The sequence below is a fragment of the Alosa alosa genome, chromosome 2, assembly GCF_017589495.1.
Source record: "Alosa alosa isolate M-15738 ecotype Scorff River chromosome 2, AALO_Geno_1.1, whole genome shotgun sequence".
NCBI classification, from domain to species: domain Eukaryota; kingdom Metazoa; phylum Chordata; class Actinopteri; order Clupeiformes; family Clupeidae; genus Alosa; species Alosa alosa.
The window spans coordinates 6,595,759-6,622,748 of record NC_063190.1 but is presented as its reverse complement, the minus strand read 5'-3'; the positions used below and the strand labels follow the sequence as shown (position 1 = coordinate 6,622,748).

Sequence of the window (26,990 nt, the reverse complement as noted above, 5' to 3'; positions counted from 1 at the left end):
TGTTTCAGTGAAACGAAAATCTGTTCCATAGATGTCTAATCAATAGAAGAGCATGCGCACGTGTGCGTTGATTATAGTTAAATAGGCCTATAGTGTGTGTGTGCGTGTGTGCGTGCGTGTGCGTGCTTACGTGTAATCGCGCTGATACGTGTGTGTTTCACGTCGCTAAGGCGACCGCTTGGGAGGCGGTTCCTTGCATCCGACTTGCAGGGGGGAAAATCCTCAAACATTCCAGCTATCGTGGGATAGAACCTTCTCTACCTCAATTTAAACTCAAACTTATATATAGTGAAACTGTGTTTACACGGCGCTTTAGAAATAAGTGTAATTTGGACTGGCTTTCTGACAAACTACTCGAAAAACATGAACTGGAACTGTGCAGGTGAGAACCTCTTCGCTCTAGCCTAGGCTACTCCTTTAAGGTTTAGAAATAGTGAGCCCCAGGCACAGAAACAAAATGACATAACAGACTTAGTAGCTACTATACGTATTATTAGCCACACACGGATTTAAAGCTTGTTCTCGGTTGGGGAAATGTACCAGGCTTGAAGGTCTCACATTAGATAAATATTGCAAAATGATAAATCTTAAGAAGTCTACAATACAAATGTGTAATTTTGCCCCAAGACAGGTGTAGGCTATAATTTGTCGGCCCCTGATGCGTTTATAAATTTGCGTTAATGAAACAATTTACGTCAATGATAGTAGCCTATCATTCTCTTGGAGAGTTGCTGCAGAGTTTAGTCACGTTTTAGATATACTGCATAGGGTACTGTGGGTGTTTCCTTGAATGATATGGGAAATATGCAGAGCCTGAGATTGTCTGACATCACGAGATTCCATTTGCTCTCTTGCTCTTTCTTTCTCTCTCTTCCTCTCTCCGTTTCTCTAATGAAATTTCCATTATCCACTTGCAGAGTGTCTAGAGTGACCTTGCTCCACTTCCTCTCAGAATTGATACTGTTTGGTGTAATGTGAGACATACAGTAGCCCTCACGTTTGTCAGACACATGTTTGCGCTTCCTTTGAGTGTTAATGTGCACGTGAATAGTCTACTGTATGCAGTTCTACAATACACCTACAGGTTATTGATTTTTTCATAATAATGACACTTTCTCACTGTTACTTCACAGTCTTGGCCCCTTGACTGTTTGCACCCAGAGACTCAAGGCAGCATGTCTCCTGTGTCTTCACCTAAATATTCATCAGGCTCATCACTCCTCACTCAGTACGGGCCTTTTGACCAAACCCTGAGCTACAACCGCACTCAGGTCCTCTCCTCCAGCAGGTATGGCGCTCCCACGTCTCGATACCTCGGGGCCAGCCCCTGTCAGGCCCGAGCACATCACTACCCTCGGGAGATGGAGAAGGGCCGGCCTGACCCTCAGCTGGACTTCAGGGTTCGCCACTGCGATGTCTCCAGCAGGGCCCAGGTCAGAGGTCAGGGCCTCCAGCCAAACGTGGTGAGGGGACGCTCCACGTCCCGGCCTGTGCACCCACCGGCATCGCCCCTGTCTTTGCGCCGCCGGTCAGTTAGCTACTCAGATCTCGCCCAGGAGCTGGTGCTGCTGGACATCAACGACACCCCATCACCACCTCCCAGGCAGCACAGAGTAGGACGAGACGGGGCAGAGAGGAACAGCAGAATTCTCCTCAGGAACTCAGAGGTACATTATCACATACACCTTTTTTATTAAGAGTTTATGAATGTTGTCACCTAGTTTTAATTGAAATGCAAAATGCTACATCTGTTTTATACATTTTGGATTGTATTTTTGGGGAAATCTGAAAGTCAGGGAATCATGGTTGTATGTAGTTTGCAGTGTACGTGTGTGATGAGACATCAGATGGTGCAAGAATTGTTACCGCCACTAGGGGGAAGCAGTGTTTTGCATAACACATGCAGCACAGGATGGGCTTGATTCTACTCCTGGCTATGTGTTTGCTTATTCCCATTTCTCCAGTATTTGGTTCTTCAAAATGACAGACTTGAAACAAATCTAATTGAGTTAAGGGTTTTAAAACCAAAATGGATGTCATGAACTGGACACAAGAAAGAATTTGGTTAGAAATTGTAATTAAATCTTTCTCAACACACTGCTGGCTGATCTTTGACCAAGTTGGAGACTCTGTCTGGGCATGTTTTATTGTGAGTCAGGTTTACAGTGTTCTGTAGTCGCTATGGTTACTTTCAGAGGCTGATTTATATCCATCTCCTCAATTCAGCCTAGTGCTGAAATATTGGACCTGCAGATTGATGGCTTTCTCCACTGTTGCTTGAAATTCCTCCTTACCTTTGCAAGTTCAGTCTATTGATTTAATGGAGCCTCTTACCCTTTCAGAACACATTTTCTTTCTTTCTTTCTTTCTTTCTTTCTTTCTTTCTTTCACTTATATGCAACCTCACCCTCTATCCTTGGGAGTGGTTGTTTTGAAGAAAGTTTTTTAATGTTCACCTGTCAACACTCCCAATGTGACTCATGTTTACAGTGCAAATTCTCTGTTTTGGTTTATGTAACCTCACCTCACATAACAATATGGGGACATGTTAGTGAAATTCCTGAAATGTATAGCTAACATTGAGGTGTAAGGCTACAAGAAGAAATGTAGAATATTAGTGTGTCTATATTAATGTGTATTATTAGTCAATAATGAGATAATAACACTGATCTAAATGTGTGTGGTGTTGTTGGCACTTCTATATCATGTTTCATCAGTTACAGCAGATGACTCATGATGTGAATTCTCTGGAAAGGGTGTCAGTGTATTTAGTTTCTAGGCTGACAGCAGAAGCTTAACTCAGAAATGCAGTTATTTACTTTTTTCTCCTGAGATTATTGTGTAACTGTATCTCTGGTTAAGGCGTGGAACCATGCAGTGTGTGAGTTTGTCCACTGGCCCATTGATACATTTCAGCTCCAACAGGAAGAAAACAGTCTGCCTGGTCTTGACACCTGAGCAACAAACTCACACCCAAACACTCACTTAGACTAAACAAATATCCATTCTCCGTCTAATAGGTTTACGTAGCATACAAATAGTCCTCACCCTCAAAAGCAAACACACCAGCTATATAGTCAGTCCCCTTTCCCTTTCTGCCTACGCCATTCCAGAGCACCACTTTCACATCAGGAGATTCCCAAACAATTCAGTCCAGAGAGGCTGCTGTCTCCCATGGCACCCAAACACTGCGCGAGATGACAGCTCGAGGATGAGTCAGATGCTGAGAGCATTTGGTGTATTATTGGTTTATGATGACAGGCAAACATTTGGTTGCCGCTGATAGGGGTAAGGACCGCAAGGTTTTACGTGGAGCCAGCTCTAAACTGTGACCAAGGTGGTGTTAACCCAATTAAAACTCGTAGAAGGTTTCATTCCTCCTTTTTTCAGTAGACCCATAGGGGTTGTAAAATTTACACAATAAAGTGCAATGCTGCCCTTTGAACCCTATTTGAGTCCTTGGAAGAAACACAGGGACCTCTGAGTGACGTAAATGTAGGAGACTGCAGTAGCGCAGTAAAAAACTGTAGTGACCTTTGAGTCATTTGAAGGACAGTAGAGTTATAAAGACTCCAGAGGGTTGTTTAAGGAGGCGATAAGATCATTAGCACACACTGTACTATTTTGTCAGATACAGATGTCAAGGACAATTGGTCTGCTCGAGACCTAAGTGTTAGCAGTGACAGCAGAGCGCCATTGGTGTAGGTTAATTTGGCGCGTAGCCGTTTGATGTGGAGTGAATGGATGGCTTCCAGAGACGTCCTTGTGGATGAGAGGGGATGCAGATGACCAGGGCACCCATGAGCTGAATCACGTAGGGCAAATTAGGCAGTCACACACACATGCTCAGACACACAGGCACACACACACACACACACACACACACACACACACACACACACACACACACACACACACATTCATACATGTACATGTGGACTACTACATGGTTACATATGGAAACAGGGACAACTGAGAACTACCTAGACTACGTTTTAGCATTATTATGTCCATGTGGCATGCCAAACTAGCCTCAGACCTAGGTCTCCGGAATTCCAAACCGGCAGCTTCACCACAACCATGGCATGGCAGTCAGAAGCACATGCTCAACCGTAGTGACAGCATTCCATCCTGCGGCTGAAAGTCGCTGTGTGTCATGAGGCGGCGGGAGATGTTGCTGATAGCCCTGGCAGGACCAGATAAGACCACAGGCAGTCCGCTCCCCTCAGGAGGCTGCAGGTCTTGTGACGATAAGGAACTCTCTGCTATCATCCCAGTCCATCTCTAGTGCATACCATGCAGTCCAACCCTCTGAGCTCCAGGGCTGACTTTTGGATGAGTAAATTGCTTATTCAAGGACCCTAGAAGGAGTGTGTGTCCTTTGGCCAGCTAAAATGGTGAACATTGCAGCCAATTTTCTTAGTGGGCGGAAAAATGAAAGCAGGATCTTGTTATTAGAATGCCTGTTCCATACTTGGACGCTGGTTGCATTTGATGCTATATTTTGAGATAATGTTCCACCCAAATGTGTTCTTAGTGACGTTTCTCAATTACTTTTTGTTGTGACACAGTGCTCTACTGGAAGAAAGAAACTATTTGTATATCACTAAGGTTTCAGTTAATTTACAGTGACTGAACAAATACAGTATGTCACTACAGATTAGCCATAACATAATAATAATAATAATAACTTGGACTTATATAGGGCCTTTCATGGTACCCAAGGTCGCTTAACAATGAGGGGGGGGGGGGTTAGGGGTCAAAGGACTTGGTGAAAAGAAATGTTTTGAGGTGCTTTTTGGACATGGGCAGGGACGGGGCAGAGCGGACATGGAGTGGTAGACTGTTCCAGAGTGTGGGAGCGTTAACAGAGAAAGCCCCGCTCCCAAAAGTCCGCAACCTGGTGCGGGGGGGGGCCGCAGGTCCTTGTCAGAGGACCTTGTCTGTCAAATTTGACAGAGGTAAAGATGTCAGCTGACATCGCTGCCGCCTCTTATAGCTTGCCATTCCTTATAGGGGAAGAAAGTGAAGACATTGCGACAATGGCCTCTGAAAATCTGTGTCAGAGCTAGTTCCAAATCCACAATCGTTTGGAAATGCTCCTCATTTTCACATGTCACAAATGGAGATTTGGGATTAATTCATGTGCAAAGCAGAGTCTGACAGATTAGCTGAGTCTTGACGGAAATGGTGTGATCTGTGATGCAAGGCTTTGGAAAGGTGTAGACCCAAATTCCTCAGATTGTTTGAGTGATGCAAGCTTCAGTTTGTGGTGTTAGAAATGCCTCTAAAAGGAAGCATTCTCTGCTGTTTAAGTAGGGTCATAACTGGCAACCAGCATGTTCTCCTAAAACAAAACCCTTTATTGTGCTATTTTAGATCATTATTGCTGATTAAGAATAGATTCTTCAAGTATGTATCCTAGATTAAGCCAGGGATTTTTATCCAGGGCTGTGTGGAGCACACAGGAATTAAAAAGTCCTGTATGAAGCTTCTGCCTCAATTGTAGAGTGAAACATTGAGAAACGGAAAATGTGTGGTGTGTGTGTGTGTGTGTGTGTGTGTGTGTCTTATAGTAGAATGATTTTGATAAAGCTTGATGTAGAATACACCAAATACACGTTTGGCTCTGGATCTGCTATAATTCCATGAATGGTGAGGAGATACACAGTAGCAGAAACATTTGGCCTTTTTACACAGAACGAGACTTTTTGTCTGTTCCTGCATGGATGACTGTGTTTCCTGTTTGTGTGTGTTTTTGGTAATGTGACAAGGCCAAAATAAGTGCCGGGCCAGCTCAGGTCACACACACATACACACACTACATACACACACTACATACACGCACACGCACACATGCATGTGCACACACACTCAAAGACACACACACACACACACACTCTCACACACCCACACCCCCCACACACACACACACACACACACACACACACGCATATACACACACACTCACACACAGGCCCTCTATCCGGTTCTTCTGTAATCCCGACTCCAGCTGTCACTGTAAAACCCCAGACTCCCTCCTGAATATGAAATCACATACAAATACGACACACACACACACACACACACACAGGGGCACACTCTGTCTTTGCACTGCATCAAGTCTGGTGAACTGGTCTCGGCACCAGACAGTTGGGCCCTGCAGGAACAGTTCTGATGACATGATGACTGATTCACATGAGTAAGTGGAGGGAGTCTAAAACTTCACTCTCTCTCTAGTGGACTTTTTTTTTTTTACTTACTCTGCCCTCCAATCTTTATGCAACTGAATTATCCACTGTGTGGTTTTACCACAGGCCCATGCCCAGGGCAACCTAGGTGGAGAGCAGAACAAGTGAATGGTTGTTTTATATTTTTACCCAACAAAGCCTATCAGTGTGTGACCTTACTTAAACTCAGTGCTCTCTCTCTCTCTCTCTCTCTCTCTCTCTCTCTCTCTCTCTCTGTGTGTGTGTGTGTGTGTTTGTGTGTGTGTGTGTTTCTGTGTGTAACACATATTAAAGGTCAATACAAATTGTATTTACATAACAGTTTAGCAAATCTTTACAAGGTATACTCACATCGTGGTCTGCAAAAATTAATCAATCAATTCATTCATTTTCTATCTATTAAATTAATCACCAACTATTTTTGATAATTGTTAATAAGCAGTGTTGGGTCAGATTACTTTGAAATGTAATCCATTACTGAGTACAGACTACACACCAATGTTTGTACTCAGTAGCGTAATCCATTGGATTACAAAAATAATGTAACGTAATATGAATACTTTTGGATTACTGTTGGATTACTTCAAAAAAAAAAAAAAAAAATTAAATACATTGAATAAAAAAGACACTCAATCAAGATAATTTTGATACTACACTGATATGTACGGAGAATAGCATGTCTGAAAATGCCAATGCTCGTCCAGAATGCCTTCTATTGCATTATGCAATGTTATTCTCCCGGGTAGGAGCATGACCCTTTTTGTCTTTTTTTAGGAGAAATGAGAAAAAAACTGTTTTGAAAAGGCCCTTGACTCTGTGTGTTTGAGAGTGTGTGTTGGGGGTGCAAGATGGCCTATCTGAGACATCTATGTCAGGATGTCATAAAAGCGCAGAATGGTGCATGGAAGCTAACTGGTGCTGACTTATGCCAAGCAGACATTGTGATGTTGACCTGATTTTGCCCAGAATCAGTTGGATCCGACAAACTTTTGAATCAAGTCTGTCCAAATTGTGTAGTTTGAGCAGGCTTATGACTAGAGCCCGACTGATGAATCGCTGTGTTTGATATTATCTGTCGATCTATCTGCATTTATATAGTCCACTAATTATTTTAAAATTAAGTAAAATAAAAAAGCAAATATTGATCCTTCATTTAAATGTCCAGTATTGTCTTTCCATCTTAACATTACATCCAACAGTAAAAATAATGAAGCTAAAGTAGCTAGCCACAATGAAAGCATTAGCTAATGGGCCTCCAGGCAGCGCTGCCATACCTAACCCTAACCCTAATCCCAACCCTAACCCTAACCCAGTGCTCGAATTATTTTTTTGTCTTTAAGGGGGTCTCTCTATCTCATAAAAAAAAAGTTGGCACACCTCGCACATAGCTTAAGGCTATACAATTAAATAGCCTAGGCCCAAGTGGCTCTTTTGCGCATGGTAGGTCTAGAGTATAACTTGACACACGCACACAACAGAGATTTTTTTTCTTCAGAAATGTATTCCTTTTAATTCATTTCAACACATTATTGACTGTAATAGTTCATATTTAATTGCAATTTCGCAATACAAAGAAATAGACGATTTAGTCTGAGTGTCATTCTCAATTTCACAATAAAATAAAACGTAAATCATTTCAACCAGACCACCGTCTCAGATGTCAAACACAATAATGCATGTAGTCTTTTTATACACAGGGAATATGTACTGGCAGTAATTAACAAAGTCATTGCACAGCCAAATTATTAGTCTTATAATGTAGGCTACACGTAGTGATAACAACACCTGGGTGTTCAGTCGTCTCGTGTGTTGAGGTTGAACTGTGGAAATAAATAGACGAACAATATTGGAATTTGTACTGAGATGTTGTCGGGTAGCCTATTCACTCAATATTCCGCCATCGGAGATTGCTGACAGGTGTTTCAAAATATCTGGGAACTTTCCGGAGCTCTGAATGGCAGAGGATAGCTACAGATCAGTTCACACAATCATTAAAGGATGCTGCATTATGTAGGCTATGGCTTTGTCAATCAACAATAAAGAGGCGAAGCACAAGTTCAACAGCAAACAGGACTTTTTCAGCACTTGTCAAACCATGTAGCCCAATGAACGCTTAGACAAAACTCTCGCATCGAAGCAAGGCGATTTCTTCGGACTTACGAGTGCTGTAAAATCGATCGGATGCGCTTAGCTCACACACTGTAGCCTAGTGGTGTGGTGGTAAAGTGCAATCATACTGCGTTCATGAGCGTAGGGTAGGCTCAGGTCTACGTCCCGTAGTAGCCTTTTAATTTAACGTCTTTAATGGTAAGAGACCGCACAGGGATGCATAATGAGCGTTGCTTAAGATTAAATTAAAAGGCCACAAATGGCAGACACCTTCAGATATGAGAGACCCCCTCGGATTTTTTACTTTGTTGCTTTCATGGGGGCCAGTCCTCACTCTATGGGAGCTCGGCTCCCTCTGGCTCCCACGTAATTCGAGCACTGCCCTAACCCTATACCTAACCCTAATCCTAACCCTAACTTGTTATGGCAAAAACCGAATGACAATTAATGACAAAAGCGTTATGTCATAAACGTTTATGACTTGTTTATGACACGTTCATGACAGTGTCATGTCACTCTTATGTCGATACTGTCAAGTAAAGTGTAACCCAACATATTCTCAGCGGTCGCACATAAGGGGCTCACAGATAGCAAGCGGCATACGCTGCACTCGCTGCAAGGTTGTGCTGGGTTGAGCGAATGGCCCAAAGATTTGTGTTGTGGTAATGCTATTTCTGCTACTTTCCCCTTTTCAACACAAAGTGCGAGTTCATACTGGTGTGGGTGCGAGTTCATACTGGTCTGGGTCATGACACCAATGCCTTGTGCTGATTTGCATGGCTCAGCCCTGCACTCGCCCGGACTCGAACCCACAAACAGCAGCACCATGGATTCGGGAGTGAAGCGTGCTAACAATCGAGCTAAAAGCCCGGTCTGCTGGCTCTCTTACTAGCACAACTCTCAAGGCGTTGGGAAGGAAGTGTACACAACATACATACTGCACAGATATGTACCAGCTAGCTACAGTTACTCAACTGGAATAAGCCTATGAGCAAACATTGGGGGTGTCCTCATTTTGGCCAATTTGACTTCTCTGCATAGTCTGTCTGCCTCTCCACCTTCTCCATGTTTGTGTATGTACTGTCCACTAGCCTACTGTTTTACTGCTACACTGTTTACATGCTATATTAGCACATATGCATATCCCCTCCCTCCCTCCCTCAGCCTGGATTGTGGCCGTACTTAATACTTTTTATTTAATACTTGACTAATGGCTGTAACCCTATTACTTCAACCTATTCTTGCACTGATATAGTTTTTATATTACTTGTCTACATTATTCTCTTATATGTCTATTTTTATTTTATGCTGGTCTCTAGACTTTATTCTTGCACTGTTGCACTGTTGGACTTACTTATTTGCACCATCACTATGACACTTACTCTCATAGAGCACCTTACCATGCATACGGAACTACAGGCTCAGTCCCTTGCCCTGAGGCAAGCGCTTCATGCTTGATCATCCTTAAGCACACTATGTGGATATTTCATTTTTTTTTTTTTGTATATTTAGTATTTAGTATTTTGTATTTGTTTTATCTTCTACTGTCTCTATTGTGCAGTGGAGTTTTTTTTATATTTCTATACTTATATGACTTTTTCTGATGTCTGTATGCTACTGAGACCTTGAATTTCCCCTTGGGGATCAATTAAGTATTTATCTATCTATCTATCTATCTATCTATCTATCTATCTATCTAAGTTTGCCTGTTTAGAACCTTTGAACCGTTTTAGAACTCCTGGTGTGTGATATTCCATATGTAGCCTTATTCGAGTTTTAATAGCCTAAATGTAATAGCCTAAAATAGGCTACATCCTGATGTATCTTTGCCCACCCCTATATGTATTTACCCTGGGAATCCAGAGTTCTCGCAGAAGCATTTGAGAGACTCTGGCAACGAGTAATGATGCACGTAACTTTTGCCCCTTGCATCGCGGGGAACCAATCACATCTGTGTATCTGATATACTGTAGACAGGCCAGAGGCGAGCTAAACAGTTGGGCCATTACATTATTCGTGGCCAGACCCTTAATCTTTCAGATTTGGGTCTGGAATCTTCAGGCTAGTGTGTATTGAAACACATAAACTAAATGCAATCAAGTAATCTTGGACAACATTTTTCTGGTCTGATTATAGTTACCGGTACTTGTTTTTTGTAATCTGATTACATAATCCAGATTACTTGTAATCAGTTACTACCCAACCCTGTTAATAAATTTGTGTAATTTTTTTACAGAAAATAGTTCAACATTTTCTGATTGCAGCTTCTTAAACTTGAATGTTTTCAGCTTTACGTACTCCTCTATGACGGTAAACTAAATATTTTTGGCACAAAACAAGGCATTTGAGGACATAATCTTGGGCTTTGGGAAACACTGATGGACGCTTTCACCAGTCTTGAAAATAATTGACAGATTAATCGACTCTGAAAATATTGTTAAATAAATTGTTTTGCATTGCAACTAGACTCACTTCCCTTGTTGCATGTGAAGCTGCTGTGCAGAGCTGCTTCACTGAACTTTTTTGGCCCCGAGGTATCTTAAGTGCATGGCATCATAGGATTCACTTTGAGAGGAAGTCTTCTTATAATATTTTATACAAATTTCTAAAATTAGAAAAACATGGGTCATGGCGGGTCACTTAGTGTCCAATTGTTTTGAAGACAGCAGAGTGGACAGACTCAAATAAAGACATCAGCAAATAGTACTCTGTGTCCTCACCAGGTTTAATGCTTAAGAATCTGTGTACTTTGACACTTGAGTAGTTGCGGCTCTTTGTGCGGTGTGCCAGGTGCGCAGAGCCGTGTCCGAGCACTGATGAAGTCTCGCACCCGCATGCAGCCTGCCTCTGGCCATGTGAGTTTGTTCCCTCCGTGTTTGTTGTGGACACACGCCAGGTCAGGTGGGTGCATACCCAGTCACCTCACCTTACAGTATGTTAGTCTGTGGAGCTTTAACGTCAGGGGCCTTTTAGTTTTTTATTTTTATTTTTTGCCATTCACACTCTCACCCTCCCTCTCTTTTTTCTCTCTCCATTCATCCTCTCCCTCCCTCATTCCTTTCTTTCATGCCCAGACCTGCCTCATAGGCCCTCTCTTTACAGCTCAGCAGATTACTCCTCTCCTCGTTACTCATTTGCTAAGCACATGTCTTCAAACAGCTGCTCTTGCAAGCCCGACAGTTGAAACATTTAATATTATGTAAGCCAGCGTTGGACTTTTACCAGAGGAATCGAGGCCAAAGTACCCCAGGATTTCCTATCAAAATCCAAGCGCCATTAAAGAATGCCCACCCCACCCCTGCCTGCACTCACCTTCCCTGTTATACAGGTGTAGTGTGTGCATTTGTTCTTGCATGTGTTTCTGTTGCTCAGATTAACTGTTCAGTATTCTGAGGCGGTGAGGGGGACATTTGGGCATATTTTAGCACAGTGGTTTATGCGGGGTTTTTTTTTGTTCTACGACTATCTCTGGTGATTTAGTGTATTAGAAACGATATTCTCAAAGACAAGTGATGTTAGGTGATTGAATTGATTACTCTCTAGATAGATAGATAGATAGATAGATAGATAGATAAATAGTCTATTCATCCCGAGGGAAATGTAATCATTATCACAAAAACATAATTCTATACCCATTATTTAATTAAATTATTTAATTTCGATAAAGCACTGTAAGATTTAATTTCGATAAAGCACTGTAAGATTAGCCTTTTAACCAAAGATTATAGAGAAGCACTTCAATTGCACTTCAACTTCACTTCAATTTTCCCAAAAACTATTGATGAAAGGTTATCTTTATTTAATGTATCTATTTTAGTCTATTTAGATACAGTTTTGTTATAGTTCACTGAACTCCAGCTGACAGACTGTTCTACTGTACTTTCTCCTGTGGTTCTGATACAGCTTGTGACATCATCAGCTACATTCCTATGAAGACTTACTGTGATAGATTATCAGAAATAATATATTACAGTAATACAGTCCTTTAAGAATGTGACTTGAGGTTCTTCATTACAATCCTTAAAGAATAAGGCTTGATGTTCCATGTGACTAAAATCTACTCACTAACCAAGTGTGGAATTTAAGGTCAGATAGTTCTCAAATTGCAGTTGTGTTTGCGGTAAGAATGCCTTAGATAAAGGGTGAAGGTGAAGGCAGCGCAGTTCCGTCTCTAAGTGGCCCTGACCAGAGTTTATGTCGTTCGTCCTCTTTGTCCTTCCTACTCCGCCCACAAGACCTGAGACAATCTTGAAGAGCAGACAGATCACCTGTGAGATAGCCGGTTCGCGTGTCAGGTGACAGAATTGCTCGGAGACAGACCCTCTCCAAGAAGCACCTCAGCATACCTCTCATATCTCGTGGGTGATTCCTTACTTGCGTGGAAAGTTAGTTCTTAATGTCTGCCTTTATCTCCTCACAAGCAGCTGCACACTAGAGGTAAAGCTTAACTGCAGGAATAAGGCAAGGGGTTATCACCAGGACTGTTGTTGACACAATGGGTCTTGGTAGAGGTTAAGCCTTACATTCTTTCACAAACAGTACATAATATAAACTAACCATTTTTTTCTTTCATGTTGAAGAGAAGTCTTTGAAGATTGATACAACTTAACCAAAGTTGGATTATCAGTCTCTGTGTACATAGAGTCTACGTAAAATTACATTCTAACTTTAGTCAGGATTCATGCAACAAATCTTAGATCGAGATAAGGACACTTCTACAGTTAACCCCTCAGCTATCAAGCCCGACACAAGGAAGACATTCAGTGGATTTAAATACTGAATAATGTCCTCAATCTCTCCCAAAAGAAGGCCCAATATGGCTGCATGACGCAGTGTCATTTGCAGGGACCCAATCTGATCTGTCAATGCGTCATTGACACTCCAGTCACATACTGTCCCTTGCAGCGGTACAACCTGTTCACCCTCATAGCTATATCACTATCACTCTGATTTTGGCCGAGTGCAATGTACTTACAAGGCTGCTATGCTGTGAACCGGATGGCCGTTTTAGAGGGCACTTGTAGCAGCGGCCCATCACTCAGGTCAGCACTCGGCCTGTCCATTTGACTTTGAGAGAGAGGCCCGGGCTCCTGCAATCCAGAGCTGTTTTCCAAGGGGCCCGGTCCAGACTGACTCACTGCAGTGGTCCCGGTGACATCACTCTGTCTGCTCCCCGAGGCTGAGAATAGAACGAGCTCCGCCTGCAAACACCCTCTCGCAAGCAAGACACTTGTTCTCTCTATCTTTGTCTCTCTCTCACACACACACACTCCCTCTCTCTGTTTGTCCTTTGTGTCTATGTGTATGTTTGTATTTTCCACTCTGGATCTATTCAGGAAGAGTATCATAGGTTTGTTTAAAATGTTTAACTGTAATGTCAATGCTGCTGTTTTCTTGTTCACATTAGTGCTACGAGCCAGTGACTTTGCCTTAGGACATGCGTTGACTGGCAAGGTCTGTACCTTCCCTCAGCTCTGCCATCCAGGTGCTGACTGAGCAGTTCCTCAGGTGAACCCACCATAACTGTCATTCTTTTCTCAAGTGGAGTTAATCGTTAAGGGGAGTATGCGCCATAGCAAAGCAAAGACGCCTCGCCCACAACTCGAGAAGTTTGTGCACTGGGCACATGCGCTTGTATGCTGCCTGTATTCGCAGATTAATGACCAGTGACCATGAAGTTGGACTGCCATTGTGGAGGTCCTTTGTGCAACACCGCTGGCTCTGCATTCTAATTAGCTCACTTATGTAAACATGTTTCACTCACATTGAGCGCGGCCTTTGTTAGTCGAGGTCTTGTGTAATAGACTTAGAGTAAATCTACAGTGAATGGGTAAAAAAGGTATACTTTGTGTGTAGTGTGTGTGTGTGTGTGTGTGTGTGTGTGTGAGTGTGTGTGAGTGTGTGTGTGTGTGTGTGTGTGTATTTCCATCCACATTTTTCTCTCTAGTTGGCCACAGTGTCATGTGAGCCGAGGACACTGGCAGAGATCCAGAGTGGTCGCTGCACCAGGACCCCCCTCAGAACCCCCTCTCAGCCCAGCTCTGTTGAATGTTTCCCCCTCTTGGGCTGCAAACAAGTGGCTCAATAACAGCAGGGGATTAGCTGGCATCTGTGACTCACAAGCATAAATGGACAAACATGCATCAATACTTGTAGAGCTGCTGCCGGGTGTGAGAAATTCTCTTTCCAGGGCTGTGTGTGTGTGTGTGTGTGTGTGAGAGAGAGAGAGAGAAAGAGAGAGAGAGAGACAGAGAGAGAGAAAGAAAGAGAGAGAATGCGAGAGTTATTTGTGATGCATTTGATGGTGTGCTGGAAATGGAAGTCATATGACCCAGTGGAGTCACCTATTGTTGTCATACCTCCAAACTAGCAAATGGTGTCATTTCACACACCCACTGCAGAAGATGTATGACACGCAACTCAAGCAGTCTTTAAACATCACTTCAAACAGGACTTGCATAACAATGCTTCAGAGGAGCGTTTCATAAGATGAATGCAATTATTTGTGCAGAATGGTCAAGCTCAGTGTCGTTTTTGATGCTGGTTACGTAATGGCTTGTGAAAAGAGAGACTTTTGTAACACTTATTGTAAGACCAAAGGAATAGGCTCTGGGGTAGGGCAGTGGGCTGTTTTGATGACTGCAAGAGGGGCATGCTTTTACTTTGCTTGTAATAGAGGTACTGGTATCTCTGTTGTGTTTGGTCAACAGCATTCAGTCTGTTCAGTGGTAAGTTGAGGAAAGTGCCAGAATATATTTACTATAGACATTATGTTTACATTTTCTTTGAGCATAACATGTCGGAATGCCATTATATCCTGTGATGATGAGGGCGCAATGCCAGTGGAGATGTTGGTATCATTTCAAGTGGTAATTTTTTGGAGCTACAGTTGTAATGAGATGTCATAGCCGCTGTCAAATTGCATTAAATTGGTGGACCTCTACATTACTTTTCCAAATAAATGGGATGACTGCAACATAAATGGGTAGATGTTATTTTTTAATGCCTTATTAGAGACATGATGTGGATTCCGCCAGCTGTTGCCTCCAAGCATATTTTACAAATATTTATGACACAGTTTGAGTGCTGCATACGGTATTTCATTGAGTTTTCAGTCTATGTGAACCACAATTTAATGAACAGTAACTGCAAGCATATGACATTTTCAGAGGAGATACTCTGAAATCACTGTTTTTTGACCCTTATGAAAATGTCTTATGGTGACATTGTGGAGTCAGCGGGACCACTCTGCCATATTTATATTGTGGAAGGACAACATTTTAATGAATTCCAATTACACATAATTATGAATTACACGGTTCAGCAAATAGATAATTCCATTACCCCACGTCTTTACGTCAGCATCATTCTCCTGTTGGCCTAAAGTCAACTCTTGATTCACATTATTTTGATGTTCAAATCCTTTGTTTTTATCCTATGACTCACTGAACCAGAACTGAGCTCCTGGTGGACAGATGTAATGATCAGTCCACACTCATGTCCTGTAGGGTAATTAATGAGTTCGTTTGTACGCCTGCCTGCTTTGTGGGCCTCTCCCCTACAGCATGCTGCTTATCATTCTGCACATACTGTAGAGGCTGTTTTGTGGCTGTAGCTGAATACACACCAAGCAGGTATTTGAGTCTTTTCCCCCAGTCACAATTCAGTTAATACTCAAGGCACATGACTACAGCAGTAGGGTTCAGAAAGGTTAAGAAAGTAAAATAGATGCAGTTTATCTCATAAAACATGAGACATTTTCTCTAAGGCCTTTTTTTTTTAACGTAGCCTAGTCTGGTTTGTAAGGCGAATAATATGACGAAGGCTTGGTATACTCTGATGAATATGTATGTATCACTTCAAGGTGTTTCGTGTGTAGGCTACGTCTAGCTATTACCCCCCTGAATGCTCCCCACTCCTTCGAGGTGAATGTGAGAAGGTCTCGTCCTTTGGTGTCTGACGTCTGGACGAGCATGAGGCACGCTGTGACGTCTTTTCTGTGCGGAGGGGGCGTGTGCGCGCTGTAGTAAAACCGAAATGAATTCCGACTTGTGATCATTGCTACACCGACACATGATAAGTGAGGACTGCCGGTGACGTCCATAGGGCGAATGAACCCCACTGTATACTTTCTTGAAACACTGTATCTTCATATCTGGATTATTTAATCAAAACAGTTATATTCTCAAGCTGCTGCCTACTTCTGTATCTGCATCATCAGTGGACGATTCTCCAGATACCAGACTTATCTGCTTTAGTCTGCCTCTTCAGGCTCACCTGCTATTACTGGACAGTCTGTCATCAAGAATAAGGCTACTGCGAAGAAGGTATTCTCCGAAGAGAGGTGGAACAGATCCCCCACAGCACCGGCACAGACTTACATTTTTGCCTCGTACAAGAGAATAGGCTACTCCGGGAATATACTGCTGACTCAAGACCAGCTCCAGTGTGCGGCAACCAAAAATCAAGACTTCATTAGTTTTCGATCTAAGCGACAAAAACATCGTCATCATGCCTAGTATGCGACAGTCGTACACTGTCACCGTCCCGGAGGAGCCTCCGACGGCCGCTTTCCCTTTCCACAAACAGGACCTGCGTAGGAAGAGTCCGCAGATTTCCAGGTCGATGCTGGTGTCTACATTCGTCGGACTCCTCATTAACCAAGCCAAGGTGAGTGTTGTCAGCTGGGTTTAAGATCCCCCCTGGGTTTAAGATCCCCTACATTGGAAAAGCCTTTCGCTCATTGTTTCCCGAGCAAAACAAATGTAACGAGAGGGTTCTACGTGCAACAGAGGCGTTACATATAATGAACCCCTGTAGCCTACTACATCGCAGAGGCTATTCCAACTTGTGTAATTGTTTAATGTGAGAAACGTGTAGGTGCCTTCTCTCAAAACATTCAGGGTATGGCTCGAAATTACTTTATTATTCTGTTGTAGTGAATATTGTAAGCCTGACGTTGCACGCCAAAGAACGGTTTCTCTCTGAGGACTAGGACTGATGTATCCTAGGCTACGCTACAGCGTCCTTGTGGCAGTGTTGTAGTCAAGTCACTATGCCTCGAGTCCGAGTCCAGGTTCGAGTCCCCAGTGTTCAAGTCCGAGTCAAGTCCAAGTCATTAAAAAAAAATTCCAAGTCAAGTCCGAGTCGAGTCCACTACAAATCCGAGTCAAGTCCGAGTCGAGTCACTATTGATCCACGTCGAGTCCGAGTCTAGTCCCTATTGATCAAGTCGAGTCCAAGTCCAGCACTAAAGTAAGCATAGCCTACATGTCGTTCCATTTTTTCCCATTGCAGATGAAATCCTTAAAAGCAAAACGGACAATCTTCTGTCTCCATGCAGGGGTGCCTTCAATTGTGTGAAAGTAGTATTGCCACATTTCTTGCCAAACCCAATGTGTTGTATTTATTATATCGGAGAGAATACCATACCATAGCCATACTATAGCCTCGCCTACTCATAATAAATGAGCAATCCAAATCCCAATCACACAGACCATTAAGTCACATTATGCTGTTACTACTGCTGACAATTGTACTCTGTAGGCAGTGTTGTAGAAGTTCATACTTCACAAGATGGACGTTGGAGTAGGTCTATTTTGTAAGTAGTGTGGATCATAAAAGGGCCTCCCTGGACATTTTTTTTTATTCTGGCTGTTAATAGACTACACAATTTTAGCGCAGTTTGGGAGGGACAGAAACAGAGCAGGGCCCGTCTTGGTAGCTTTTTTCTGACTCCGGTGATGTGAACACTGGCTACCTGCAACTGCATAATGTTATCACTTCACTGACACTATGGAGACATATTTCACGCCAACAATAGAGATGAAAACTAGCTTTCGGTCAACGGAGATGCAGATCATCTGCCTAATTAATTTCTTTGTGCAACAGGCCATATTCTACGGTTATTTCAGCGAGATGAGTGAAATAAATGTTTTTTAAGCTGCCATCGCCATAGGCTACTATTTGCTACGATATTCATGTGTTAGAAATAGAACAAGTTGCTATTTCCTTTTTTTTCGTGCAGTGGATTAGGCTATCAAATCGCTCGTTTGAACAGTAGAACAGTAATCCACTTCATTCGTGGTTTTAAATATAGCCTAGTTGTTTCTGGCCTACCCACGAGAGGTTCAGTTTGTCAGTTTCACTTGCGCTGACACGTAGGCCTACATTGACACGCTACATGGACACTACTAGGCAATTTAATGTTATGCTTCTATATTTCATGACACCAAAATTAAGAAGTATGCTATATCTTGATTGGGAAAACTTTTAGTTTATTTTTCTTTCGATCCGATAATAGCCTGCTGCAAATTAACAGACAGAAGCACGGCAGGGCACGCCCCAAATAAAAAATGAATGAATGGAACCTCGCTTCTAGCGTCAGTCAGGAAAAACACTGTTCACCAAGTCATGATGATCAGCTATCCAGCAGCTGTGTGTGATGTTTAGCCTAGTTTGAGTGTAATCTTAACTACAATATAACTACAATTATAGCCTTATGATATATTACAAAAAAAGTTGAGTCCTAGACGAGTCATCGTGAGTGCGAATGCACGAGTCCGAGTCCAAGTTCGAGTCATTCAGTGCTCAAGTACAAGTCAAGTCACGAGTCTCTAAATTTAGCTAATGACTCGGACTCGAGTACCACAACACTGCCTTGTGGAGGGCTGGTTGGCAATGAACGGATTACTTTGCATGCAGAAAAGGCTGACAATGTCATTACAGGATGCGTTTACACCTGTTTTAGTCCATGCAAATGACGGTCCAGATGCACAGATCCTTCCTGATAAGGATACTGCCATGGGTAAAATTGAAAAAGCTTTCGGCAAACCCGTGTAGTGCTCCATTCCGTTACGTAACATGCGGCTCAATGGCTTTGGCGTCGCTGGAACGGCCTAACACAATCCTTACCCTTACTTCATTAACCTAGTCTGATTGCCTTTTTCAGTTCAGTTCTTTGTTCAAGCATGGGGAGAGTGAGTATTCAACTAGGAGCTGTCTTTGTGGATTCATCTTAAAATGTCAACATTAGGCGAGATTACGCTTAGACACCTTTTATGGCTTCCATTTAAAGAGTAGTAAAAACGAAATGTCCACTTCACACGTGCAGTGTATTAAGTGGAAAACTCAATCTAGTGATGCTTTATTTACATGTTTAATTCACATAACTTAAAGAGCTGACCGCTGTGATTTGGTTTCCACTTGAGGTGGCGATAGATACATTTCCAAGTGTTTGTAGTATAATCACTAAACACTTTGGAGCCCTGTTGCTGAAACAATTAGGGCACAGGATTGCATAAGAGCGCAAGGAACACACCGATAAGCAAGTCTCTGAGAATGTGCTTTATCAGTGTACCGTGGATAACATGCAGGTTGTGCGGAATGTTGATGGCATGTGCTGCAGCGGACACCCTTGCCCTTAATAAGCCACCTGCTCACCCAAACTTGTATGCTCATGCTGACCCCAGGGCAGATAAAGACCCACGGATGATAAATAAAGGCTGATTTAAGAGTTAAAGTCACTTTTCAATCCTTAAAAATGTTTACTCAGTCAGCACCAGATAAGAGATTAAATGCTTGCAATGGCTAAAGTGGCTTTTTGGTTTCAGGCATTTATCACATAGCAATTTCAAAGCATAGTTAGATGTTGGAAATAATTTATGAATTCATTTTTTTATGAAAAAGTATTAATATATACTACTGACACCTGTTACTGATGTATCTAGTCAAGAAGACCACGTGTCCGTGTGTGCGAGTTTGTGTTTATGTTTGACCGGTAGTAGATAAGGTAGTCCTTGGCCATTATCCCATTGTGGAGTAATGATTATTAGAACACCATGTTCTGTCTCGGGTCTCTTTAAAGCAGTGCCAGCCAATTAGCACCCTGCTCTCAGGGGGTTGGCACTGAAGAGGCAGCCAGTAATGGCAACAGCTGCCTCATTCTCTCTCTCTACACACTCTCTCTCTCTCCAGTCACCCGACTGTTTTGGTCAGGTGTCCCCGCTCTGGTCAGGGTGTGAAAGTCAGTTGTGCAGCAGTAGCTTGTGAATGTCCACACCAGTAGCCTATCTGGGCAGCTGTACAAGGCCTTGGGAAGATTTTTGATCTTTCAAAAACAACCTCACGTCAGTGAGATATCAGCAGCGTGGCACCTGCGGATCTCCATTGGGCTGTTCCTCTTTGAGTTTCTCAGAGACTAAATGAGATGTTTTGAAATGCATCCACAACATTCGTCCCTATTATAATCTCCTACATCACCGGTAGTTACAAGCAGTTACACATTTAGCTCTCCTTTTGCGTTACGTATGAAGTCTGTGTGTGTGTGTGTGTGTGTGTGTATGTGTGTGAGCGGGAAAAGAGTCTAAAGATTCCTGGAGAGTCCATGCCATCTTGACATCCTGTGAGCGTACCCTCTCAGAGGCACTGTCGTCAGCGGAGGCACTGAGGCGTTGCAGCCCTCTATTTGGCATTCTCGAGGTGTTACATTTTCACTCAGCTCCCACCCAGCCCAGCGCCGTCTCCACGGGCCTGTTGCTATTAGCGGATCTGGACGCATCCAGATCCTGTGAAGAACAGCCAGTTCTTGGTCTCTTATTGACCGGTGTGACTGTGCAATACGCAGCATGTTATATGATTGACATGCTTTCACCATCTTGTGATCTCTCCTGCCTTCCACTTAAGCCAAAGTCGCATGTAACAATAGGTGCAATTTTATTACCAACTCAGCCACAGGTATACTCCATTGCATTTGGAATGTAACTACCACATGTCACTACCAAAGGTCACCAGAATGAAGGACGTTTGAAATAACCTCATGCAGAGAATATAATAGGGCTACTTAACTTCCCTGTTGGTCCTGTGTGTATACCGGTGTATGAAATCTACATGCTGTTACATCATTGTTATAGCATACTGTACATTGCAGCCCTCACCACTGTTACATCACATGTAAGGAGCTGCAAGCTCAGCCAATCGTATGCAACTATGACAAGCGCACACTGCTTCTACAGGTTTAGCAGCATTACGTGAACTGTAGAATGGACTGTGCAGTTTTATGAGGATGTGTGCATCACATGTGCAGGCATTTCTGGGTATTTGCCTGTGTGTGTGTGTGTGTGTGTGTGTGTGTGTGTGTGTGTGTGTGTGTGTGTGTGTGTGTGCATGTGTGTGTGTGACAGTGTGACAGACATGGCATCTCCCTGCAGGCATGAAAGTATCTCCAGTGTGCAGTCACATGGCTCAGAGCCACAGGGAGCATCTCACACACACTCAAAGTGTTCCACATACCACAGAGGCCTGTCAAACAATATGCGCTCCTTACCACTGATGTTGGAGGACTGAATTCTCACAGTTGTTTCTACTCATATCTTCAATTCCAGATCCATTCCGTATCTTTTTCCTAGTCTGATTTGCAATATTAAAACACTGGTGTGCTTGTCCGACATATATAATATGTGAAAGACAACCTCCAGAGTCTTTGCTCTGCTCTGATCTTCATGCCTACTGAGAAGAATTGAGAGAAATCTTAGTGTGAGATACACTGAACCTCAGTATGACTAAAGTCTTGTGTTTTTCTTCTCCTAACAGAACTCCAAGAATGCTCAGGGTCTGGTTGGCTTGAGGAATCTTGGCAACACAGTAAGCACTCCACTCGGTTTCAAAACAGAAACATGACATGCAAAATAAACACCAGTGTGTTTTGCAGCATTACGCATTACTTATATTCACCTTATTTAGCTTGTGTGTGTGGATGTTATAACATTGTTGTCCCGCTGTCTCTCTCTCCCTCAGTGCTTCATGAACTCCATCCTGCAGTGTCTGAGCAACACCCACGACCTGCGAGACTACTGCCTCCGAAACTGCCACCTCACAGACCTCAACAAAAGCTGCCGGGCCAAGGTTGCTCTCATGGACGGTATGGGAAGCTCATGGACACATTCTTGTCAGCAAACCTAGCTTTGCCCGCTCTGCAGTTTGCTAATGAGCTGTGTGTGCGGCGAGGTGTTCACTCTTTACTGCTTTTTTGCCTCATTAGAGTTCGCCAAACTGACTCAGACCCTCTGGACGTCGGCCGGCAATGAGGCGATTAGCCCGTCCGACTTCAAAACGCAGATCCAGAAGTACGCTCCTCGCTTCGTAGGATACAAGTAAGCGAGGATCTCACCTTTTTTGTAGGGCCACAGTTTGTGTAAGATGGCTGTGATATTGTGTGTCATACAGCAACAGAGAGAGACTGTAGTGGTCTGTTCTCATCTTTCTGTTCTGTCTTTTATTTCCTCTCCCCACAGTCAGCAGGATGCTCAGGAATTTTTGCGCTTTCTGCTCGATGGCCTTCACAACGAGGTGAACCGAGTAGTTGGCCGGCCGCGGATCCCGGTGGAGGACTTTGACCACCTCTCGTAAGTACCACCACCTCTATTCCACCTCCCCTCAACCTACACTACCTGTGTTCTCTGAGTCCCCTTAACCTGTATGTGTACTTCCTCCCATTTAACAGAGATGAGGAGAAAGGGGAACGCATGTGGAACAAGTATCTGGAGAGGGAGGACAGCAAAGTAGTTGGTGAGTCACCCTCCTCATTACATGACTGTGTGTTGATGTATGCTGGCTTTGGGAGCTTCATGTAAATATGGCATCTGTGTGACTCTCGGGTGTGTTCTGTGTCCTGGACAGATCTGTTTGTTGGACAGCTGAAGAGCTCATTGACTTGCAATGAATGTGGCTTCTGCTCCACAGTGTTCGATCCATTCTGGGATCTATCACTCCCTATCCCCAAGGTTTGTACAAGACATATTAATATAAGTCAAAAATTTGATAAGGATATGTCATTATATTTGGAATAAAAATGCAATACGACTTTGAAAGCAAAGCACCTAAAGTGACTTTTTGTGTCCTGAACAGAAAAGCTCTGGTGAGGTGACTTTGACGGACTGCATCAAACTTTTCACCAAAGAGGATGTGCTTGATGGAGATGAGAAACCGGTGAGTGTGTGTGTAGTTGTGTGTTTGTACGTGTGGATTTCTGTGCATTTCAGTATAGTGTAATTTAGTGCATCCATAAGAGCTTTTTTATGACGCCTTTTTCTCTGCTCCTTCACAGATCTGCCAGAGATGCAAATCCAGAAGAAAATGCACAAAGAAATTCACCATCCAGAAATTCCCCAAAATCCTTGTGCTTCGTATCCTTTCTTTTTGCCATGGCTACACTTGTGACCTTTAAGCTCTATAAAGTGATGATAATGGGGGTGCTGCTGAATAAGCAGCATCTGAACGCCATTTGGGGCCCAGTGCCCACGGGGAGAGGGGGTCCAAATCCGACTTGCGGTCATTTCCACACTCTTATACTCTGACACTCTTCACTGTCCTATCTGAATAAAGTCAGAAAGCCCCAAAATATACTTATATGCAATGTATGTAATGGAATAATAATGTACTCATTACTGAACTGTTGAAATGGTTGGTCCTTAACTCTACCTCTAACTCAGACTTGAAACGCTTCTCTGAGCCTGGACGTGTGAAGACTAGCAAGCTTTCCACATTTGTCAACTTCCCTCTCAAAGAGCTGGACCTCAGGGATTTTGCATCCGAGAACAGCGGTGAGTACCGTAGGATGGATCATCAGCTAACAAAATGATGGAATAAATGAAGGACCCGCCATGTCCAAGACTATGAAGTGTCCTCTACAATTACCATGCTTTGTCACAGTTGATGACAAAGACAGCTGTTGAGTTTATATTACTGTAAAGAGTTTGTGTCATACTTGTCAATGCATTCCCCTTAACACCACAGATGGAAAATACGTTAGCAAAATATTAAAAGAATATTTGAATAAACCTTTTCCTTATGTATTTTTCTCTCCCCATGTTTATAGCAACAGCTATCTACAATCTGTATGCAGTATCTAATCACATAGGCACAACCCTGGGTGGGCATTACACAGCATACTGCCGTAACCCAGCCCTTGGGGAATGGTACTCATATAATGACTCAAGGTTTGTATCTACTGCACCACTTACTCAATACTAGGTCAGAGCAGAGCTGGCCATTAACAGCATTTGTAGAGGTAATACAAAGTCTGATTTAGTGGTACTCATAGAAGGTAAAAGGTAATACAAAGTCTGATTTAATGGTACTCATATAATGACTCAAGTTTTGCATCTACTGCGCCACTTACTCAATACTAGGTCAGAGCAGAGCTGGCCATTAACAGCATTTGTAGAGGTAATACAAAGTCTGAATTAGGAGAACACAGGGTCAGACCACAGCTGGCCATTTTAGAGTTTAAACAGTCTGTGTTTTAAGAAATTAGATTATCCTGGTAGTTAAAAACACTCACAGCATTCACTCACTGTTAAGACTGAAATAAAACAATTGACTTCCTGTCTCTTACCATCCTTCTGTCTCTTTGTAGGGTGAACCCCATGTCTTCCAGTCAGGTGCGCAGCAGTGACGCCTACGTGCTCTTCTACGAACTCGCAACCTCATCGCGCATGTGATCAGGCCCACTAGGCTGGGCCCTGCAGCTCGGAACTGAATGACTGACCCCCTCCAGGGCGACCAGCTAGCATTGGAGCCATCATCTCCACCTAGCACAGCCTAGGCCCAAGCTATAGACTGAAACTGTGGACTCCAGCTACAGTTTGGCATTATGGTGGAACACGGGACTCACAAGAGAGCTCATGCTCTAGGACTCCAAAACACAGCCAAGCAACAGTGTCTTAGGGGCATAAAGACTGTGCTGTGGCTGGGGACTTCACTGAAGCTAATGCCCATAGGTGGAACTACTTGACAGGGCCACGTCTCTCCCCTCTCTTACACTCCTAGTGACTCTGGTACAGAGGGTGGCGGGGACAAACCCATTTGTTTCACCTGGGACACGAGGGCAACTGGTCTTGGCCACAGCTCTACGAGCTGAACGAGCAGGTCAACAAATGTGTGTGTGTGTGTGTATGAGTGTTTATGGACAATGTTGTTAACTATGTGTGTGTGTGTGTGTGGGCCTGTATGCGTGTTTATGGACAATGTTGTTAACTATCTCTTTGCACTGTGCTAGAGAGCTAAAAAACAGCTTGGCCACATTGATGTCCAGTTCAGAGATGACTGTGTCTATGCGAACAACTCAGCTCTTCCTCTTCTAATTTATCTAATTATTTAATGCTGCTTGTTGTAGCACTTTCTTTAAACCCTCGCTGTGGCACAATAGATTGTGTTGTATCGCCCCCTGGTGGTAAGCCATGGTGCAGGTTGGTCAGATATCTAACAAAAAAATTGCACTAGTTCAGAGATAACCATAAGATGTCTTTTTTTAAGCCAGCAAACCTATGTACTTCTCGGTGTGGTTGTGGTCCATGGTTTGAACAAACATCTGCAGGTCGTATAGTCCTTGAAGACCACAATGACAAAGCTCTTGGGTTCCCATAGGAACCCATACTAGTTTCTAATTGCCTGGTGAGTGCCTCTGCAACCATGTTTGGTTCCTTTCCTCATTATGAAGTAACCATGGAGACAGGAATAGTTATGTGGTATCATAAGTGAAGTATTTTGTAGGCTGAAATAAAATGTTTCATGGCTGTGTGATGTCGTTCATGATGGTGTCGGAAAGTGCAACTGAATCCTCTCGACTTTTTTTGAGAAGTCACTGGTGTGTGTAAATAAAATTAAATTTATCTGTTCCAACCATTCACGATTTTGTGGGGGCTTTTCTTTCCATCTATGTGTGTATGCTGTACGTGAGATGGGTGCTGATACTCATATTGATAATATATAGAAGCTATTCTGATTGACTGGGGAAATTAACTTATGATAGCAATAGCAATGTCCTATTTTAAACTGAGTTTTCTTTTCACAGTGCACTTATATATGAAGAGTTTGGTTCCAAAACGCTCCGTAAAACATTAAAAAGTCAGGCTAATTGTGTATTTCAGGTAATGTTAATCAAATTGCAGTTGTGTTGTTTTGATTGAGTAAAGATAAATTAAATAACAATACCCAATTACAGTTCTACTGAAATAACAATATCAAAATGTAAACAAATGATTTATGAAAATTCATTAAAATGGTGGATATGGGGTTTTGGAACCAAACTCTTCATGTATATACCACTTTCATTATCATTATCACTACAGTACTATAGTGATAATGAAAGTGCAGTCTGAATAGAGAAAAGATTTTATCAGTGTATTTGCATGTGATAATAGGCCTAACCTATGTTCTAATGCCAAATGTTTTATGGAGTTATGAAGTAGTTAATCATTTAGGTATTCCCTGACAAACCTTATCTCACTGTTCACTGACATATTATGTCCTCATGTTGAATGTTCAAGACGTAACACCCAAGATATTATGTGCAGCAGCACTGATACGCCACTAGTGTATGTCCTCATGTTCAATGTTCAAGACGTAACACCCAAGATATTATGTGCAGCAGCACTGATACGCCACTAGTATATGTCCTCATGTTCAATGTTCAAGACTGAACACCCAAGATATTATGTGCAGCAGTACTGATGCGCCACTAGAGGGCAGTGTCTGTAAAGTGACCCAGTCTGGGTGACCTTAAAGGACATTATGTCATCTGTCATTGCACAGTAGGTACGTTTTGAGGGTTTAATTTAACTGACATGGTGCTGCAAATCTATATATATATTA

General features: G+C 42.9%; 1 protein-coding gene across 3 annotated transcripts; it reads left to right on the top strand.

Annotated features, from left to right (window-relative positions):
- The first annotated feature begins 169 nt into the window (after positions 1–169).
- usp2b (ubiquitin specific peptidase 2b) lies at positions 170–26,025 on the top strand. 3 transcript variants are annotated; one of them, XM_048237566.1, is made up of 13 exons: positions 170–382; positions 1,289–1,667; positions 21,930–21,980; positions 22,134–22,257; positions 22,378–22,489; positions 22,631–22,741; positions 22,840–22,904; positions 23,016–23,119; positions 23,244–23,324; positions 23,443–23,521; positions 23,828–23,938; positions 24,214–24,334; positions 24,754–26,025. In XM_048237566.1, exons 2-13 carry the CDS (start codon positions 1,362–1,364, stop codon positions 24,836–24,838), a joined length of 1,350 nt encoding a protein of 449 aa, XP_048093523.1. In that variant the 5' UTR covers positions 170–382; positions 1,289–1,361; the 3' UTR covers positions 24,839–26,025. The 3 variants fall into 3 exon arrangements, with proteins under 3 accessions (XP_048093523.1, XP_048093522.1, XP_048093524.1); XM_048237565.1 differs by having other exon boundaries at positions 176–382; positions 1,134–1,667; XM_048237567.1 differs by lacking the exons at positions 170–382; positions 1,289–1,667 and adding an exon at positions 16,395–17,009.
- The last annotated feature ends 965 nt before the right edge of the window (positions 26,026–26,990 follow it).